A 21,213-nucleotide genomic window follows, 5' to 3' on the forward strand; every position below is an offset into this window, starting at 1 on the left:
AGCTCAGCCTTCCCCAACCTGGTGCTCTCCATATGTGTTGGATTACAACTCCCATTATCCCAAGCAGCATGGCCATGATAGGATTTGTAGACCAACATATCTGGAGGGCACCAGATTGGGGAAGGCTACAAGTCTAGCCACTATAAATCCTCCTGGCTCTCAATTAATTAATCAATCAACTAGAATGCACAAAAGCAGGGTACAATCCTATGCACTTTTAGACAGAAAAAAGCATGGCTGGCTGAGAGATGTGGGACTTTTCTCTGTCTAAACAGATTGTGTCCTTAACCAGCTAAGTTTTTTTTAATTGGGTGACAGCCCTAGCTATTAAATCTGTGATGTCCTTTTTGATGACTGCAAAATCAAGCCAGTGATAATTTGCATGTTTGGCTGGGAATCACAACTCTTGACACTACTGCCTTGGAATATCTCAAGAACAATGTTTTTCAACACAGCCTCCTAATGTCTTTTCCTGCAAGGAATCAAATTATGGAAGAGAAAGTGGAAACCAGCTCTAACTCGTCTCAAAGCAATGTCCTTTTGAGGTTACTATTCATTTTAAGACTACAGACAGACAACCCAAGCACACTTCTTGGAGCATCCCTCCCCAACCTCATCCCCCCCCCAAGATGTTTTGGACTACAACTCCCAGCATTCCTAACCATTGGTCATGCTAGCTGGGGCTGATGAGTGTTGAAGTTCAAAACATCTGGAGGGCACCAGGCTGGGGAAAGCTGTCCTAGGGAGTAAAGTGCCATTGAATTCTATGGGACTTGCTTCTGAGTCGTTATTCCACTTTGGATCATGCTGCATATGTTGTTATCTGCCCCAAGCCCTGGCAGAAATTAAAAATAAATCCATGCATTAATTAAAATGTAATTAATGCATGGATTTATTTTTCTTTACCAAAAAAAAATCCCTCTCTCAATTGAATCCCCTAGATGACTGTCAGAAAACCCAAGAATCCTGACTTCCTTTTGCTGGTCCAACCCACTACAGTTAAAAATGAAATTATTTGTTTTAACTTCAATTAAATTAGTATGAGAGAGTGGGTGGGAGAGATCTACGGATCAGGGACAGATTGTGTGTGTGTGTGTGTGTGTGTGTGCGCGCGCGCGGATATGTTTCTATGCTTAACCCAAAGAGAACCCAGGAGTCTGAATTCCCATTTATAATGCCACCATGGTGGACTCCTGTAGACAGAAACATTGTGTGTAAAGGGGCAGAGAATTACTGCAAAACAGCCCGAACATAAAATACAGTTAGTCCAAATGCTTTACAGTTATTTCATTACATTAGTGAGCAACTGGATAGAATATGGCTTCCATAAGTAAAAGAGTCTAAAGCTGTCCTTTTACTTAAAAAAACAAAAAGCTGAAAATTTAGGGAGGGGTTTTGGTATATCCATGAAGGGACTGGCTGCAGCCCTGCCATGTGCTAGCTGTAACCACTCCAAGCCTCCTTGCGCCTAAGATGGTCTCTCCTGCATCCTGTCCAGTCCCCACCCTTCCGCGCCCTGGTCTGATTCCTAGATCTGGCAGGGACTAGAACAGTTTAGCATGTGGTGTCCTCTGGGCAGCCAATCAAGGGCATCTGGTCTCTGGCACCAACAGCAAGGTTTTACCCCGGCTTTCCAGCCCTAATAATTAATCAGACCAGGAGCATGGCTTTAGGAGATGGACAGATAGTCTCTCTCTTGCTCTTTCTCTCTCTCTCTCACACACACACACAGAGACAGAGAGAGACAGAGAGAGAGCAGACAGATGCAGTTCAATCTGCTTGCCTTACAGAGCTGGAGAAATGCAGAACTGTTCACCATAAAATTCCAAACGTTGTTAACACCTCCGCTGTCCCCAGGTTTTGTAACTGGAATCCCGTTATGGAAATGGGCCAGTGTGCATATAGAGAGATGTGGACTGATTTGTTTCTTTATCATTTGCTTATTAAAAGCACTTGTGAACTGCTCAAAGTGGCATAGGAACAAAATAAATAAAACGCAATCCTGTGCACGTCTAAACAGGGGGGAAAAAGTCCTACAACTCTCAGCATCCCAGAATGCTGAGAGTTGTAGGACTTTTTTCTGTCTAAACATGCATAGGAATAAGACTGCGCCCTAAAACAATGACCCCTTTAAAAAGTCAACAGTACCAAAGATACAAACAAACTAGCCTATTTGTTCACCCAGGCTTTGGCCCGAATTTGGTAGTCGCTCTTGCATTGTGTAAATTGTTATTTATGTGTGTTAGTGTTCTCCCCTGTCTGATTGTCAATGTTGTATGACTTTATTGTGTGTTATGAGTTGTCCCCCGGGTTGGGATTATTTTACAATGAAAAGAGGGTAATAAACTTTATAAGTAAATAAAATAAAAGAGCCAGCTGAACTGAAGACCAAGCAAAAAAGATAGGGTCGCCCTCTCCAGAAGGCCAATAAGAGAGGGGACTTATGAACCTCAGGGGGCTGTTTGCTCCACAGTCGTGGAGCAATTAATATCAAGCCCCTGGCTCTCAGCACTGTAGTTCTTATTCCACATAAAGCTGGCGCTTGAAGCCAACAGGGGAACAATATAAGACAGCTTTCCCCAACCTGGTGCTCTCCAGATGTGGCTACAATTCCCATTGTCCATACTGGCTGGGGATAAGGGGATTCCAACACATCTGCAGAGCACCAGACTGGGAAAGGCTGATGCAAGGAAAAAGATGCTCTACAGCATCAGGTGTCTTTCAGCTTTTAAAAATCTTTCTACCATCTTCCGCAAACAAGTTAACAAATAAAAAATAATTATGTAGTGAAGAAACAAAGGGCAAGATCCAACCAAACATAAGAACATTCAAGTCCCATTGAAATCAATAGGACTTCAACGTGCTTCAGTGTTGAGCACACTGAAGTCCTATTGGTTTCAATGAGAGGAATTTAAGCACACCCTTACATCTCCCCCATTGGATTCAATGGGACTTTAACGTGATTAGGATTGGATGGATCTTAATGAAAATATATGCAACCTATACATCAGCAGCAGAATAAAACTCGGTAATGGCAAAGCAAATTCAAGAGCTAGGAGGAATTTAAAGGCCACCACGGACAAGGCCAAAGGCACAAACAAACGAACAAAAGATCAAAGCTAGAAAGATGAAGGCTGATAGTCTCAAAATTTGAAAACTAAAATCCAGGAACAAGGCAAAAAACAAAGATTTGTGTGATGAGAAAACTTCTGACAGTGTTGAAAATTATACACTCAAGTTGTCCAGCAGGCCTCCTGGCAAGAAGCCTGTTCCACAGTTCTGAGGCCACCACACAGTAGGCTCTGCTCCTCACAGTCAAAGATTCCGGGTGCTTCCAGACAGAGGACTCTTAGCACTACCAATCAGAAGACACTGTGCAACTACTCCGTCTTCCCCTCCTTAATGGATTTTCTGCGGTAGGAAAAACATAAAAGAAGCAGTGGGAAAAGGCAGGAGGGTTACAAATGGAAGATGACAACATTTGAAACCCCCCCCCCCCAATTCCATGAATGAGACAGGGTGATTGCACAATAAAAGCGTTATCTAGAAGCACCCACCATTTCCCATGGATATTGGGCACAGGGCAGGGAGTCCACAAAAGATGCTAAAACAAAGCAAGGTTCAGATCTTCTCGAAAGGTGCAGATGAAATTGATTTGCAGATTTTTTAAAAAAAAATCTGGTTGTACTGGCTGTCTGCAAGAGTGGGGGTTGGCAAAGCAATGTTATTCTTCTATTCCCTCCCTAACCCCAGAAAATAAGAAAGAAACGAGAGAAAAGAGTTAGGCCGTGGGTGCTTTGTAGGGTGAATACGCCATCCAGATTCAGCCTGTTCTCGGCAAGTTTGAGTCTCCATCTCACCACTCAAACTTTTGCAACACATCATTAGAAGGACATTTTGTCCTTGTTTCGCCCAGAGCAATTCAGGGAATCACAACGTCTTACAAAGACAGATGGTTGTCAACTCTGTATTGTGGTGATGTGTTGTCTGTCTTCATATTTATATATACACCACTTTCCATGGTGCTACACACTTAAAGTTTACACAGTTGCTTGGCTACAAGTATATATGGCTTGTCACCACAATCCAGATATTTTTCACATCAGTTTCTTGGTGGCACAATGATCTGCCAGCATCTTCAAGCACTGTAAGCCATTTTGGAGGTTCGAAACAGTTAGGCATTATTATAACCCTAATACTAAGAAAAAGAAGACAAAACCCCAATATGAGACAGTGGACTTTGATCCTGGAATCCAAGGAGACTCTCTTTGTAAAAACACTAAAAGAGAAATGAGTTTCACTTCTCACCTGAGCCAGATATTAATGGCAGAAAATTACCTCAGACAGCCTTAAATACCCAGCATATCAGGGGAAGACCTCTTGCCATCTGTAGCTGCAGGGGCTGAGATTAGGGCCTTTCTTTGTCTTCTTCTCTCACACTTCTGCACGTAGGCACACCTGGAGCAGCTCAGGGCTCCATCATATTTCTGACAGAACTATATTTGTTCCTTATCTCCTTGGGAGTGAACAATGAACAAAAAATGTAGAAGTTACAATACTCTACCCTCAAGCGCTGAATGTTGGCTAATCTCAAGAGGCGGGATCCCAGCTTGCTGGTCAGATTTGAAAGCGGGGAACTGGAATTCAGAGAAAGAGGAAGATATCAGAGGAAAAAGGGGTCTAAAAGGGAAGGTGATCTGATTTAAGCCCTTGAGGGAATATTTTCAGAGGGGTGTGAAAAAAAAAACCAGATAGGAGGGCAGAAATTGTAGGCACCTTCTGCCCATCTTTGGACGGCTTCCCCTGGCATGCTCTGCCCCATTCCCATCTGGACACAGGGAATATGTTCCAAAAACATGCTGCTACTCACTTCCTAGAACCTCAACTCGAGGCAATCCCAGAGATGTCTTGTGTGGGCAGAAAAACACAGTTGTGCTCGCACAAGGCAGCCCCATCAACTTCATTCAACTTCCTTGGCCTGCTCCAGCCCCCCAACCTGGTGCCCTACCCCACACCATTGTAGAGGGTCCTTAGGACTGGTCTTTGGGGGTGGTGCAGTGCATAGTAAGGAGGGGAGCCAGGAAAGCCCATCGCATAAGAGGAATTCCAGTCCCTATAAAAGAATGGCCTCTCCATCCTGGGAAAAGATTATGGGAAACCTCTCAGCCAAGACTGGCACCTGAAGCAGCTTGCCATTAAATTCCATACAAATTGACAGGGATGTGGCAACACAGTTTGTCTGGCTGTCTCTTCTGGTTCCGGAAGACATGGCCCAGGCAGGTTACCAGCTTTTCCCCCCAGAGAAAGGGGTCAAAATGGCTGCAGCTAGACTCGAGGGCTGGCCGATGGTAAAGATGCCAACCAGCAGAAGCAACTTCCTCCCCATGTTTCCGCTTAGGATAGTCCACAGAAATGTTATGCAGCAAGCTTCTTGCCATACAAGCAGATACAGAATCTTACCTAGATTTGACTGTCAAACCATTAGAATTTTGAAAGAATCACTTCTTGAATTCAGGCGTTTGAGCTAAAGTGTGAGGGCTTAAGCTGGGGAGGAGGCATGCACACAAACTCCACCCCCGATGTCCCCACACACTCTGGCTCCACTTCAGACCCTTGCTCATTCAGCACAAAGATGTGAAGGGGGCTTCTGGGTGTGTTCAGCTGGATTGCTTAGAAGCCTCCCTGCAGTCACAGCAACACTTCTAAGTATATTCAACCCAACATGCTTAGAAGTTCCCTTCGAATCTTCACATTCAATGCACAAAGGCCTGAAGTAGAGCTGGCATGTGTACAGGGGCACTGGGAGTGTAGGGGGACATTCCGTGCATGCCCTCCTCCCCCTCCCCCGTTAAAGCCCCCACACTTCCACTCAAATGCCTGAACAGGACCATTCTGACATTAAAAAGTATCCCTCTGCTTTTTAAAAAGAACATCCTAAATCTGAAGTTTTGCAAACTAACTCCGGGAAGGAAACACACACACACACGGCCATCCTCTCTGAGTCCCATGTAACTTTTCTATATGTATGACCTCATGTGTTGAGTTCAAAATACATTTTTGCACTATTCAAATGTTTGTCTGAATGTGCATAGAGTGGGGAGCGGGCCTGTGCCTGCTTGTAGCCACTGGCCCTGCCCTCACCCTGTATTCAGTTCACCCAAACTCTGAAAGAGTAGCCTACACATGTAAAACTTATATTATTACCCCACCCCTATGTGTTCAAAGAATGCATGAAGGGGGAGCAGGGTCAGGCGCACCCCAACATCTCCATTCCCACCACAACCACCCTAACCTTCACACCAGGGCAGGCACAAGGCATTTTGCTGTCTGAGTCTAAGAACAAGATGGCGCCCCCTTCCCATTCCATCTACAAAAGCTGGCTGGACTGGCAGTTGAATCTTCCTGCTTCAACACTATTGATGGGACAGCATCCTTCACCACACCTGAAGGCAACAGGCTAGCTTAGGGGGCACAGGGCAGGCCACATGGCCCACAGCTCTCTCCACCAACACCTTGGTGCCACCTCCCAGCATCTGCCACCTGAGACAAAAGCTTCACTTTTCCTAATGGTGGGGCCAGCCCTGCTTCACACTTTGAAGTCTGAAGGGTTCCCAGTCACAGGGAAGATTCTAAGTGGGTTCAACTGAATGCACCAAGATTTCCCCTTCAGACTTTCCCGCTCAGCACACAAAGATCAGTGGTGGAACTGTTGGGGGCGACATTGGAGTAAGCTCCCTTTCCAAATGTGCTTTGAAGATATGGAGGAATAACTTCTGAAGGCGACTACAGCCTTTCTCCTATGTGCAGCCATAGACCTTGCCTACTCGAGGGTCCGTGATCGCACACAGAGAGCCTACCCATGCCCCATTTCCATGCACGTGCACCCTTTTAGACCACTGGCCAAATGTGCGTCCAGGGTGGAGGCATGGTGAGTCGCCACAAGCAGGCACAACCCTACTCCCCCCTGTACACAAATCCAGTGAATGCCTGGGCAGCTGTACTGCTCAAGCAAACCAGTGCCTGAATTGTGTGCTATAACAGAGTGTCTGTTTTGATAAAAATCAGAACATTTTCAGTGCATTCGAGGTCTTCTGCCATTAACTCAGGTTCCACCAGCTTTTAAAAATAGCCTTTCATTTCAGGGCTGGGATGGGGGCATGAATAACTCCAATTATGCTAATTGTAACATATTCTCAAAGTCAAATTGGTCCTCGGCACTGCTGTGAAATATGACCCCGCTAGAGAGACACATCTATCTCTGGATCTCCAGCTTGTCTTTCTCAGCTACTGGTTCTTAACATAACCAGGCAGGTTCCGGCTGGATAGTTTATTCTACCACATCTTATAACATAGGTCTAACTTTACATGCCCAAATCAGAAGACACGATTTGTTACCCTCTTGCCCATCAAGCAATTCCTGATGGTCCTTAAGGGTTAGAAACTTGTATGACTTTTCTTTTCTTTTTTAATGAAAGCTGACTGAGGTCCTCCCGGTGCTGAATCCTGCACCCACTCCCAAATCCCGTGCTTTTTCCACATTTGCAAGAAATACACACAGCCCTGAACATGGACGCCTTTTCCACTGACAGGAGCCTGTTTATATCCAGCCACTAAATAACAGAGAGAGGGAGGGAGACAGAAGTGTGTGTTTTGGGCCAGAAATCTTGTCTGAGATTAGATATTGACTTTGTCATGAAATTCCACTTCTCTAAGCACTAAGCCCAGCATCAGCTTTATTTGGAAGCATAAGCTTCCTGTGCGTGTGTCGCTGCAAGCAGAGGGGGAGGCCCAGGGACTGGGTGCTTTGCTAGGCAAAGGCTCAGAGCTACCGCAGAACAGAATCTTGGCCTCCGGGTTCTTTTTCAACGCCTTCAGTGGCCAACCTCGGGAGCCATTCCCTTCTCCAAACAATGGTCTACAAGCCAGAGGTGGATTGTACTACACTAACTGAATCTCTAATAAAGTGGTTGCCATCTAGCAGTAAGTATATCTCAGTTTTAGCAGCCTGTGCTCAGGCACAGCATTTTGTGCAAATATTTACATAGATCTCGTACACACTGCTTACAAAAACAGCAAAGAGTCTTGTGGCACCTTAAAGACTAACAAGTTTATTATGGCATAAGCTTTGGGGGATGCTGTCCACTTGGACAGCACATGGAAGAAGCGTTAACCTCAAGCATTGACCATATATATATATATATATATATATATATATATATATATATATACATGATGGGGGGAAGACCGTAAACAGTGAGATCGGAGGGAATGGAAATGCAGAAAGCACAGACAGTGATTATTACCCTGCATCTGATGAAGAGCGTTTCTACGTGAGGCATTTATTGTGCGCTTATGATTCCTTACTTGCGGTTATTTATGAGTTCTTTAGATGACATTGTGATCCTCCAGTTTCACTTCTGTTTTTTAAGAGGACTTTCCTGGGGGGGGGGGGGAGGTAGGCGAGCGAAAATGGGAGTAGAGAGATGAGTATTTCTAGCTGCAGTTAACCAAAACTGAAGGCTGGGCCAGCCCTACCATTAGGCAGTTGGTCCTTAGGCAGCAGAGGCTGAGGGTTGGGGAGCGGTGAAGAGGTGCTGGAGACAGAGCCATGTCTGCCAGGTGGCCTGCCCTGCACCCCAAAACTAGCCCACTGCCCTCAGATGCAGTGGAGAGCGCTATGCCATTGTCAGTGTTGAAGAAAGTCCAGTCAGCTTCTCTGGGTGGCATGTTGGGGGTGCCTTGGGCCATCTTGTCCTTTACCTCAAGCAGCAAAAAGTATTGAGCTAGCCCTAGGGGGGATTGCCCAAGTGGCTCTCTAGGGATCATTGGCCTTATACGAGTGTCTGGTTGCCTCCATTTATGCTCTGCTTGTAAATGTCAAATAAAGCAGGTATAACGCAGACGTTACAAGCCTTGAGAGCTCTCTCTTAGTTAACGGAAACTAAACTATTTAACACTGTCCCAGAACGCCTCACAACTTAGAGAAGTAAGGAGTATAGAATATATTTCTTGAAAAAATTTTCCCCTTTTCCTTGTACATGAAACAGCGCCCAAACTTTTTTAACCACACCTTGTTTGAAACTTGGTGGGCTTGGTGAGATCACATTGCATGGGGGGGAAGAGACCAATTGGCTTGCTCAAGCCCAAGCCATCCCACACCTGGCACCTACAATGATCAGGAGCAGGCCGTTCTGGGAGCCAGGGCCCGTGGGTTGCCTTGGAGCCAGATGGCATCTAGCGGGCCAAAGCAAAGAGGAAGAAGGCAGCCAGGATACGTGGGCACCAAGATAAGTTGGGGTCACAACTGGTTTGAGAAAAGAGGGCTGTACTTTTTTTATATACAGCACCATCAGTGAAGCATGACACCTGATGAAGCAGCCAGAAGAACCACTGAAGGCCCAATCCTACGCCTGCTTAGACAGAAAAAAGTCCTACATGCTGGCTGGGGCATGCTGGGAGTTGCAGGACTTTTTTCTATAAAAACATGCATAGGATTATGCTCATAGGGTTTCTATTATATTAACATGTATATAAATACTACTAATAAATGAGAAGCCAAATCCCTGACCCTAAAGAGCTTACAATCTACAGTTTAGCACAGAGCAGGCAACCGAAGGTGGAGTGGAAGATGAAAGCAAGGGTAAAGAGAGGTAGAATATGCCCCCAGTTGAGTAAGTATTAATTGCATTTTTACCCTGTTCTTCCCGCAAAGAGCTCAGAGCAGTACACGTGGTGCACCTCTTTTATCACCACAGCAACCCTCTGAGGTAGGCTAGGCTGAGAGAGAGTGACTGGCCCAAGGTCACCAGGGGAGCGTAATGGCTAAATAGGGATTTGACTTCAAGTCCCCACATTCCTAACCCAACATGCTAACCACTATGCCATAGCAGGCTGTCTCTTAGGCTAAGCTACACACTACATTAAATATGTAGCATGCAGCTAACCCTCACCATTTTGTTTACCTTAGTGTAAGGACTTTTCTAGATGAGGCTTTTAATCCACTTCTGTTTCTGGATTCTTTGCAGGATTAAGATCTGCCCCTTTGCACATTTGTGTTTTGTTCCGGGGGGGGGGGGTGTTTATGGTCTCTTCGTGGTCTCTTCCTTTCTTTATGTTCCATTGCACAAGCTCTAGGTCAGGGGTCCCCAACCCCCGGGCCGCAGACCGGTACCAGTCCGTGGCCTGTTAGGGACTGGGCCGCAGTAGGGGTGTGGGAACCCCCTCTTACCTTGGGTCTGCGGGGTGGGGGAGGCAATCTGTCCCTCCCCCCTGCCCCAGAATCCTTGCCGGCCCTGGCCGGCTCCGCTCTGCGGTGAGTCCGCAGAGCTGCCGGCCGGCTCCAGCCCTGTTCTTTGCAGTAATAGCCTATTACTTTGCGCCACCTAGAGCAGCGGTCCCCAACCTTTTTGGGACCAGGGACCGGTCCGTGGAAGTCAATTTTTCCACAGACCGGGCCGCAGTAGGGGTGTGGGAACCCCCCTTACTTTAGGTCCGTGGGGGGGATCCGTCCCTCCCCCCCCGGAATCCTCGTCGGACCTGGACTCGCCGTGGAGCTGCCGGCTGGCTCTGGCTGGGGGACGACTTCCGGCCGCTGGGATGCAAAGTAATAGGCTATTACGGCAAAGAACAGGGCTGGAGCTGGCTGGCAGCTCCGCGGACTCGCCGCAGAGCAGAGCCAGCCAGGGCCGGCAAGGATTCTGGGGCAGGGGGGAGGGAAGGATTGCTTTATACCACCATTCACAAATAATACTGGACTTCCCTCATTAGAAAAAAAAAAACCCTGCTAAAATTGTTGCAAAGCACGGGAGAGGCCCTGGACTACCAGAAGTGATGAACCATAAGTGCACAATAAATGCCTCGTGTAGAAAAAAGCTCTAAGAGAAAAAAAAACCACCAAAAAACCCTCCACTGGTGCCAATCGAGGTTTGGGGTGTTTGTTTATCCTCTGCACAGGGCCCAGGCGCTTACACTAAGGTAAACAAAACGGTGGGGATCAGCTGCACACTGCATTAGTTTATCCTTCAGTTATACATATTTAGGCTGTTTTTGTAGGGGATGTGATCGAAGGGACTGTGCCAAAGGCTTCACAGAGATAAAAGAAAGAGGCAGCGAGGGTGGAATAGGTGACATTTGGACACAAGGGCAGACCCCAAGAAACAAGGTCACAGGTAGGGATGTATTAGGATACAAGAGTAGATAGATATGAGGGCAGGGCACGTGCTGGAGATCAAAACACTGGAGTGTCTAGGGATGCACATACAAGCCCACAGTTTAAAATAACACACACACACCCCTCTGGATTTTGGGGTTGTATCCAGACCAATTTAGTTGAATTTACAGCATAATCCTGTGCATGTCTACTCAAATGTAATCCCCAATGAATTTAATGGGATTTATTCCTATGTATGTGGGTATATGATTGCAGCCTTTGATCCTGTTGAACTCAGTGGGACAAAGAGGTTGGTCATGACTTACGCCCCACTGATTTCAATGAGAACTAGGTGCAACTAAGGGTGCAATCCTATGCATGTTTAGACAGAAAAGCATCCTACAACTCCCAGCATGCCCCAGTCAGCCATGCTGGCTGGAGAATGCTGGGAGTTGTAGGATTTTTTTTTTTCTGTCTAAACATGCATAGGATTGTGCTTTAACTTAATCTGGATCCAGCCTGTTAATCATTCTAAAGCAGCTCCTGGTTCCATACATACAGTGAACCCACCTACAAGCATGCAGTGTAAGGTTGGAAATAAAGACTTCCTTTTAACCACCACCTTTTATTACAAGTCCAAAAGGTGGCTAAAGCTATACCAGTAACAATTTGGTGTTGTATAATTTTGAGGCAGTCCCTTGATTAAAGAAACCTTAGTCAATCAATCACACAGTCTTAGCTGACTGAATACTTAGAGCTAATTCTATTCATGACTGCTCAGAAGTAAATCCCACTGAGTTCATGTTTGCATGTTAGTGGTTAAGACGCTGAACTGCAGACTGGAAGGTCGGCAGGACAGCAGTTCGAGACCCAAGTGCCGCGTGACGGAGTGAGCTCCCGTCTTCAGTCCCAGCTCCTGCCAACCTAGCAGTTCGAAAGCAAGAAATTGCAAGTAGATAAATAGGTGCCGCTTCGGCGGGAAAGGTGACAGCGTTCCGTGCACCTCGGTGTTCAGTCGTGCCGGCCACATGACCACAGAAGCGTCTTCAGACAGCGCTGGCTCTTCGGCTTAGAAATGGAGATGAGCACCACACCCTAGAGTCGGACAGGACTGGCCAAGGACACCTTTACCTTTTTAGAACAATACTACCAAAGGGGGGGGGCACACTTACCTTCCTTGTTTTTGGATCATGCACACATGCCTCAGGGCAGGAACCATGTTAACAAAGGCTACTATATGAGTGAGAAAAGAGAAGTGGGAACCCCTTTTCTAAGATTGTGCCTGCCACCTACTCAGTTTCTGTATTCAAAGGTTTACTGTTTAACCAATTTGGTTAGAACACAACTTTAACATCATTGCAAGTTGATATAAAACTGGAAATTAAATTATAAAACTGCACCCAAACTAACTGGTAAATGCAGCCAAACTAACGGGGTGCATAGAGGTAGGCTGTATGTTTAAAAGCCACATCTTAAATACCTATATACAATTTGACAGTTTATGGCCAATGGGGGAACCCGTGGCCCACCAGATGTTTTTGGACTACAACTCCCATCATCCTTGACCATTGGCAGTGCTGATGGGAGTTGAAGTCCATCGACTTTTGAAGGGCTACAGGTTCCCCATCATTGGTTGATGCTACCTGTCACAATAAATGCTGTCTTCCATTTCTGTGTGACTATGGCAAATATTGCAATATCGAACACTTATCTTAGTTAGACAGAAGGCTAAAACTGCCCATGTTACGAAATAACTAAAATTGCTGCCTGAGACACCTTGAGTCCATCAAAAGATTTTTAACTGAAACTCTGTCGGGTAATAATTCACGATAGAAGTGGAATGTGTTGGAGCAAAGCCCTCTCTCAAAGGGATCAGTAGCTTCTCCCTTCCCCTATCTATAATCCCTCTTTCTTCTGAAGGAAACAGTGTCAGCCTTCCTTCTTCCTGGTGCAGTCTTTCTCCCCTTGGAGGGCTGGATGTGGCCTTGGCTGGTTCCTTTGCCCTGGGGGGCTGGAGATGCCTTTTGCAAGCTTTTTTGACAGGAAGGCCAGAGGGTCTTGCTCTTGAGGAAGAGAGGCTTGGCCTATTGATGTGTCTCGCAGCCACACCCTTTGCTTCCAGATAAATATTCAAAACATCCCTGGCTTTAGAGAGCCCTGCTTTCTAGATACACCAGGGAAAAGACGAACTCATGCAAGCGAGCCTACAGCAACAGGAGCCAGGTAAAAGCCCCTCATTGGGCTTGAAAGCTTTCTGCAGGTTGTGCCACGTTCTGGGGGAGTGCAGTTAACTAGGATAGAGCTAGGGCGGCCAGCTGCAGCAGAGGACAGCCCTCCTGTGCAACCGCTGTGCAAAAGAAGGAATTGCAGCGTGCGCACCCGCCACAGTGCTGTAGGAGCACACAGAGCTACTGCTGCCCAAATTCTCTCGAAGACAACTGTTAAAGGAGCTGACTGGTCTCCCTTTGCATGAGGTGAAGCTGGGAGTCAGGAGAACTTGGCCCGCTGGGAGGGATAGGAGGCTGCCTTATACCCAGTCAAAACATTGGCCATCTCACTCCGTATTGTCTGTTGGCAGGCGTGGCAGCAGCTCTCCAGGGGCCCGGGCAGGAGACTTTCCCAGCCCGCTCTGGAGATGCTGGGGATTGAACCTGGGACCTTCTGCATACACACTATGCACACTACCGCTGAGCTACAGTTCCTGACATAGGGAAGTGGAGTCTCAGGACACCTTGGCCATCTGGGAGGAACATGGAGTCTATTGGCGTAAATTGGGCTATGTGGCAGAAGTTAGGAGACATCATAGAATTGCCACCGTTTTTCTCAGGAGAACTCCTGTGCTCTTAAGAACTGTGACAAGTTTCTGCAAGGGGGGAACTTTTCCCATCACTGCATCTGCTTGCCAGAAAAGGCTTCACTCCTTAAATTTCTATCTGTCATGTAGCTGTTAAGCATAGAGAAGCCCTACTAGGGAAAAAGGTGGCAATCCTAGTTTCTCTGGGAAGGGAGATCGTCCAAACAACAAGGTATGGAGTAGAGAAGAGGCCCGAAACCATTTTTTTAAAGTTACAAGCCAGTATGGTGTGGTTAGAGTTACAAGCTTTTTTTTTCAGACAAGGCTTCTAAGCCTTTAACAGCTACAGAAATGTGAAGCTTTCAGGCACAGAGATGCAGCAGTGGTGAACACACCACCTGCTGAATTGTTGCTCATTACAAGAAATGTTGTAAAGTAATCACAGTTATAAATTACAGGTAACTATGTTGGTGCATCCAGGGAGGAAAAATCAAAAGTAACAGTAGTATAAGACCCTTATTATGACCAAGTGATAAGCAAGCTTTCAATTTTTTTTTTTTTTTAAACCCTTCATCAGCCAAGATATTAAGCAAAGAAATGGAAGAGGATGCTGGGGAGGGCATGATGAAAGCCCAAAGTCTGCAATTTCTAACAGTCCTAAAATGAAGTGAAAGACATATTGTGCAGATTTACACCTTGATCCTATGTAGACATAAATCCCAATGAGTTCAATGGGATTTAATCTCAAATCAGCGTGTATAGGATAGCACCCTTACTTAGGACATACCATGCTAGATGTATGTGTGTGTGTGTTTAACCCTCAGATTGTCCCAACAGTATTCAGACAAAGAAGCAATAGCTGCTCCCCCTTTAAAAAGATAAAAGACCACAGTTATTTGAATCTGTCTCAAGCACTGATTGGGGTCCCTTGTAGAGCAGAGTGGAGTTCATGGGTGAGTTCATGAGTGAGTCCAGAGTTCATGGGTCCCTTGTAGAGCAGAGTGGAGAAGTAAAGAAAAACACAACTGTTCTTACAGTAGCAAAGTTGGAGGTTAATTTTAGGATATTCACTAGATAAAGAGAATCAAGCCAAACTGAGCAGTGTGACCCAGTGGCTGGAGGGCACACTGATTTCCTCATAGGAAAAGTCCCACATCACTGAGGGCGCAATCCTATACATGTTTAGACAGATTTTGTCTAAATATGTGAAGGATTGCATTGGAAGTGGTAGAAAGTCCTCTTCCTTGGTTCTAGGATCTCCCTCCTCAGTGCCCAAAGTGGGAGGAAAATGCTGGTGGGATAATTAGCTCAGGCTCAGTTATGTCCACCTGAAAAGAAGTGGGTTGGTATCTCTCTCTCTCTCACCTCATTTTGAGGACTGGTCCTCCCGGATGGCTCAGTTGGGTGTTTTCCAAGGCATACACAATTGCAGGTACTTGTGTTGGTCCATTAAAGGGCAGGGAAATTTTAAAATCATAGTGGAATAACTGTGTTAGAACCAACTAAAATGTCACAAAACAATCGGAGTTCTTCATATATCTGAACAAAGTTATTGCTAATTTAAAATCCACTTTTACAAGAGATCACTGAATCATAGAATAGTAGGGTTGGAAGGGGCCTACAAGACCATCGAGTCCAACCCCCTGCTCAATGCAGGAATCCAAGTCAGAGCATCCCCAACAGGTGGCTATCCAGCCTCATCTTGAATGCCTCCAGTGTGGGAGAGCCCACTACCTCCCTAGGTAATTGGTTCCATTGTCGTATTGCTCTAACAGTCAGGAAGTTTCTCCTGATGTTCAGCTGGAATCTGGCTTCCTGTAACTTGAGCCCATGATTCCGTGTCCTGCATTCTGGGATGATCAAGAAGAGATCCTGGCCTTCCTCTCTGTGACAACCTTTCAAGTACTTGAAGAGCACTATCAGATCTCCCCTCAGTCTTCTCAAGGCTAAACATGCCCAGTTCTTTCAGTCTCTCCTCATAGAGCTTTGTTTCCAGTCCCCTGATCATCTTTGTTGCCCTCCTCTGAACCCTCTCCAGCTTGTCTGCATCCTTCTTAAAGTGCGGTGCCCAGAACTGGACACAGTACTCCAGATAAGACCTAACCAGTGCTGAGTAGAGGGGAACTAATACTTCCCGGGATTTGGGAGCTATGCTTCTATTAATGCAGCCCAAAATAACATTGGCCTTTTTTGCAGCCACATCACATGGTTGACTCATATTCAGCTTGTGATCGACAACAATTCCAAGGTCCTTCTCGCTTGTAGTGTTGTTGAGCCACGTATCCCCCATCTCGTAACTGTGCATTTGGTTTTTTTTTCCTAGGTGCAGAACTTGGCATTTATCTGTTGTTTTTCTGCCCAGCGCTCCAGTCTATCCAGATCACTTTGAATTTTGTTTCTGTCTACCAAAGTATTAGCTATCCCGCCCAATTTTGTGTCATCTGCAAATTTGATCAGCATTCCCTGCACCTCCTCCTCCAAGTCATTAATACAAATGTTGAAGAGCACTGGGCTCAGGACTGAGCCCTGCGGTACCCCGCTCATTACCTCTCCCCAGTTTGAGAAGATCCCATTGATAAGCACTCTGTGAGTCCGATTCTGTAGCCAACTGTGGATCCACCGGATCGTTGTTTCATCTAGCCCACTTTGAGCTTGTTTGCTCATCAGGATATCATGGGGCACTTTGTCGAAAGCTTTGCTGAAGTTGAGGTATACTTTGTCCTCAGCATTCTCACAGTCCACAAGGGAGGTTACTTGATCAAAAAACGAGTTCAGATTCCTCTGGTAGGATTTGTTCTTGAGAAATCCATGTTGGCCTCAAGTAATCACTGCATTGTTTTCAAAGTGCTTACAGATAGATTGCTTTATAATCTGCTCCAGAATTTTCCCAGGGATTGATGTCAGACTGACTGGTCTGTAGTTACCAGGTTCTTCCTTTTTAACCTTTTTGAAGATAGGGACAACATTAGCCCTCCTCCAGTCATCTGGCACTTCACCCATCCTCCATGATTTCTCAAAGAGAATAGACAGCGGTTCTGAGAGTTCTTCTGCCAGTTCCTTTATTACTCTAGGGTGCAGTTCATCTGGCCCTGGAGACTTGAACTCATTCAAAGTAATTAGGTGTTCCTTGACCATATGCCTATCGATCTCAAGCTGCAATCCTGCTTCTTCAGCCTGTACTTCACCTTTGCCAGGGGGGCCATAGGGCCATAGGCCCTCTTTTGGAAGAAGACTGAGCCAAAGTAGGAATTGAGCACTTCTGCCTTTTCTTTGTCATCTGTTATCATTTTGCAATCCTTATTTAATTGCTGAACCACCATTTATTTCCTCTGTCTTTTACTATGCACGTAGCTGAAGAAAGCTTTTTTGTTGCTTTTAGCATCCCTCACTAACCTCAGCTCGTTCTCAGCTTTAGCCTTCCTGACACCATCCCTGCAATTCTGTGCTACCTGCCTGTACTCTTACTTTGTTGCTTGGCCTTCCTTCCACTTCCTATATGAGTACTTTTTTGTTTCCAGGTCATCTCTAAGCTTTTTGTGAAGCCACATTGGCTTCTTCTATTGTCTTCCACCCTTTTTTCTTGTTGGAATTGTTTGTAATTGTGCCTTGAGAATTTCCTTTTTTAAAAACGCCCACCCATCTTGGACTCCTTTTCTCATTAGAGTCACTTGCCATGGGACCTTACTTATCATTATTCTGAGTTTATTAAAATCAGCTTTCCTAAAATCCAGGGTACGGGTTTGACTACACTCGGCTTTTGCTTCCTTTAGAACCATGAACTCAAGTATAACATGGTCGCTTTCCCCCAGAGTTCCTGTAACTGCTCCTTTACCAACTAACTCCTCTCTCTTGGTTAGGATCAAGTCAAGGATAGCCAATCCTCTAGTTCCTTCCCCTACTTTCTGTAGGAGGAAGTTATCCACCACACAAGACAGGAATTTCCTGGAGGGGCCATGGGCTGGTTAGGTCAAATTAAACAATAGCTTAATGTGTTCTAGGTAGGTCTCAGCCCTGGCCTACTTTTCCTTCAAAATAAAAGTGGCACAGACAAGCACCTTTTTACAAATACATGTTTAACATCACGAGCAGGTTAATGGGATGTGTGGCCCACACAAGCCCAAGAGTGGGCTCCCAAAATCCTCACTTTCTGTTCTGTTTAGATTCACATCAACCCTTTGACAAATCAGAGACTGAAGTGAGTTAAAGAGATGTGGCCTCAGGGATTGCTACTCTCCACAAATCACTTACATTCTCTCCACGTTCCTTTTCCAGGTTGCCCAGAAGTTACAAGCATCCACCACACCACACGGTCTCCTGCTAACGCCTCCCTAGTACCAGCTTTTCCTGCACAACACACAGGCTGGGCCACCAATCCCCCAAACCCGGCCTAGCCTTGGCCGGGACAAAGGCCAATCCCTCAGAGATGGGGGTGGCTGAAGCCATTCGGCGTTTCAGTGGGGGTGGCGGGGTGGGAGAGCTCCGAGAAGAGGAGTCGGTGGAGTCCCCCACCAGCTGCCAAAACGGCAGGCCTGTCCCTGTCCGGCAGCGCAGCCGTTTCGTGAAGAAGGACGGCCACTGCAACGTGCAGTTTGTCAACCTGAGTGAGAAGGGCCAGCGGTACCTCACCGACCTCTTCACCACTTGTGTGGACATCCGCTGGCGCTGGATGTTCGTTATATTCTGTCTCTCTTTTGTACTCTCCTGGCTTCTCTTTGGCTTCACCTTTTGGCTCATCGCTGCACTGCACGGGGACCTTGCGCCTGAGCAGCCACCAGGCTCAAAGTCCTGTTTCTCTGAGGTCACCAGCTTCATGGCCGCCTTCCTCTTCTCCCTGGAGACCCAGACATCCATTGGCTATGGCTTCCGCAGCGTGACAGAAGAGTGCCCATCTGCCGTCCTGGCTGTGGTTTTGCAATGCATACTGGGATGCATCATCGATGCCTTCATCATTGGAGCAATCATGGCCAAGATTGCCAAGCCCAAGAAGCGCAACGAGACCCTTGTCTTTAGCGAGACTGCTGTGGTGGCCATGCGTGATGGCAAGCTCTGCCTCATGTGGCGTGTGGCCAACCTGCGCAAGAGCCACCTGGTGGAGGCCCATGTCCGGGCACAGCTGCTGCAGGTAAGGGCCGTGTGAGGGGGAAGCACATGGACAAGGGCAAGAGTTGGATGGCAGCAAGATGTTTCTGGAAATCCTTCGAAATGTTTTTCCGGAAGGACTAAATCAGTGGGTACACAGATGGATGAGAAAGATAGATGAAGGGTGAGGGAGGGAGATGGGTGAAAGCTTGTAATCTAGACAGAGAAGCACAGAGGAGGTTGTGGGGAACTGGATGAACAGATGTGCAGAATATTTGGAAGGTGTACACGTGGCCAGAAGGGTAAGAGGAGTACTAGTTGTAGTATTTATACTGTATGGAAGGCAGGATGAATAAAAAGACAGGTGAGTCTGAGACAGAGAGGAGAAACTGTGAGGGGACTGGAAGGAAAGATGGACATGAAGGTGGTTGTTCTCAAAATTACAGAGGGACAGTTCACACAGGCAAACAAGCTGCTTATTTTCTCCACATCATATGTAGGAGATCACTTAAATCTCCATGTGGACTGGGCTTATATTGAGACAGTCTGCAGCAATGGGCAGATATTTCAGCAACCACAATGGCACTTTTTCCAATCATGGTGACAGAAATGGCTGCTGGGCTGTACTGTATAACCTGTGCCCATGGAAGAGGTACAGCTCAGTACATAAACCTCCTTCTTCCTTTGCCTTCTCTCCCACAGCCCCGTGTGACCCCCGAGGGTGAGTACATCCCCCTGGACCACAACGACGTCAACGTGGGCTTTGACAGCGGCACTGACCGCATTTTTCTGGTGTCGCCAGTGACAATCGTGCACGAGATCGATGCTGAAAGCCCCCTGTACGAGTATGGTCCTGAAGAGCTGGCTGAGGCAGACTTTGAACTGGTGGTCATCTTAGAAGGGATGGTAGAGGCCACAGCGATGACCACACAATGCCGTAGTTCCTACCTGCCCAGTGAGCTGCGCTGGGGACACCGCTTCGAGCCTGTACTCTTTGAGCGACGTGGCCACTATGAGGTTGACTACGAGCACTTTCACCGTACATATGAGGTGCCCGGAACCCCAACTTGCAGCGCTAAGGAGCTGAGCCATCGCAAGTACAGGACACCCCCTGCAGGAGCCACTGCTGCACGTGCCTCGTTCTGCTATGAGAACGAGGTGGCACTCAGCTGCTGCCGCGAAGAAGAGGAGGAAGAGGAAATGCCGGGAAGCCAGCGGGTGAGCCTGGAGAATGAAACGGCCACCACCACGTGACACCACCAATGTCCTTAGACTGAGGAGGGCTGTGGAGAGATGGGGGTAGCACCATCACTTTGCATAGTTGAGCAGCTGAGGTAACTGGCCAAAGGATAACACTGTCACACTTCACCCATCCTGTCCCCCCAAAACACGACTGGCAACTAGGTCTCGGCTTTCTGGAAGAAACTGTGGTGTTTGTGTCCCTAGCTACTGGGAGAAAGAAATGCCATTTTCTGGCACTTTGGACAAAATGGAAGCCCTGGGAGGGATTCCCCATGATCATTGAAGATACTGAAGATGGTAATGGGGTTACAGATGCTAGTAGGGGGCCCAAACCAAATGTAAACACAACAGGGAAACTTGAGGGGGGCAGAATACCCATTCCACAGGTCTATAAGGAATGCGAGAATCACCTAAGTATGAATTACGGCTGTGACTGTTCAGGTCAGAGTTTGAAGTGTAGATCCATGGAGCTTCAAGGACTTATGAGGGAGATGCTTAATGGCGCTCTACTGGGGATGCCTGCCCCCATGTGGATTTGGGCTGAGGATGTCTTAGTATGGGGCTCTATATTATATAGGGAGAAGAAGGGTTCAATGAACTCTGGAGGAATTCCATGGAACTGGAAGGGATCTGGTCTATAGATTCTATGAATATGCAAGTGAGTGGCTTGTTCTGTAGAGTTTTAGAGGTGTGAGTTTCTTTTCACCTACAAGGGCTAAAAATTATATGCCCACACGGCGAGAAACTACACATGATCTTAACACCCCTGAAACTTGTTTGTAAAGCCCCAATGAGGAATTCCAGCAAAAGTAACTGGACATCGTTGTAGTTTTAAAATAATTGGCAGGTTTATCATGGTTGATAATATCTGAAATAAGGTGAGTCTTTCTTTATAAGGAGATAGATAAGTTGTATAAAATGTAATCTGCCACAAAACAAGTGTTATATT

At 46.6% G+C, this 21,213-nt stretch overlaps 1 protein-coding gene across 1 annotated transcript; it reads left to right on the forward strand.

Moving 5' to 3' along the window:
- Positions 1–7,774: 7,774 nt before the first annotated feature.
- On the forward strand, positions 7,775–21,213 carry KCNJ14 (potassium inwardly rectifying channel subfamily J member 14). Its single transcript, XM_084808462.1, has 3 exons — positions 7,775–7,980; positions 18,216–19,065; positions 19,725–21,213. Exons 2-3 carry the CDS (start codon positions 18,367–18,369, stop codon positions 20,274–20,276), a joined length of 1,251 nt encoding a protein of 416 aa, XP_084664588.1. The 5' UTR covers positions 7,775–7,980; positions 18,216–18,366; the 3' UTR covers positions 20,277–21,213.

Source organism: Heloderma suspectum, chromosome 6 (assembly GCF_057233095.1).
Source record: "Heloderma suspectum isolate Gila_16-S chromosome 6, 16-S_ref, whole genome shotgun sequence".
NCBI classification, from domain to species: domain Eukaryota; kingdom Metazoa; phylum Chordata; class Lepidosauria; order Squamata; family Helodermatidae; genus Heloderma; species Heloderma suspectum.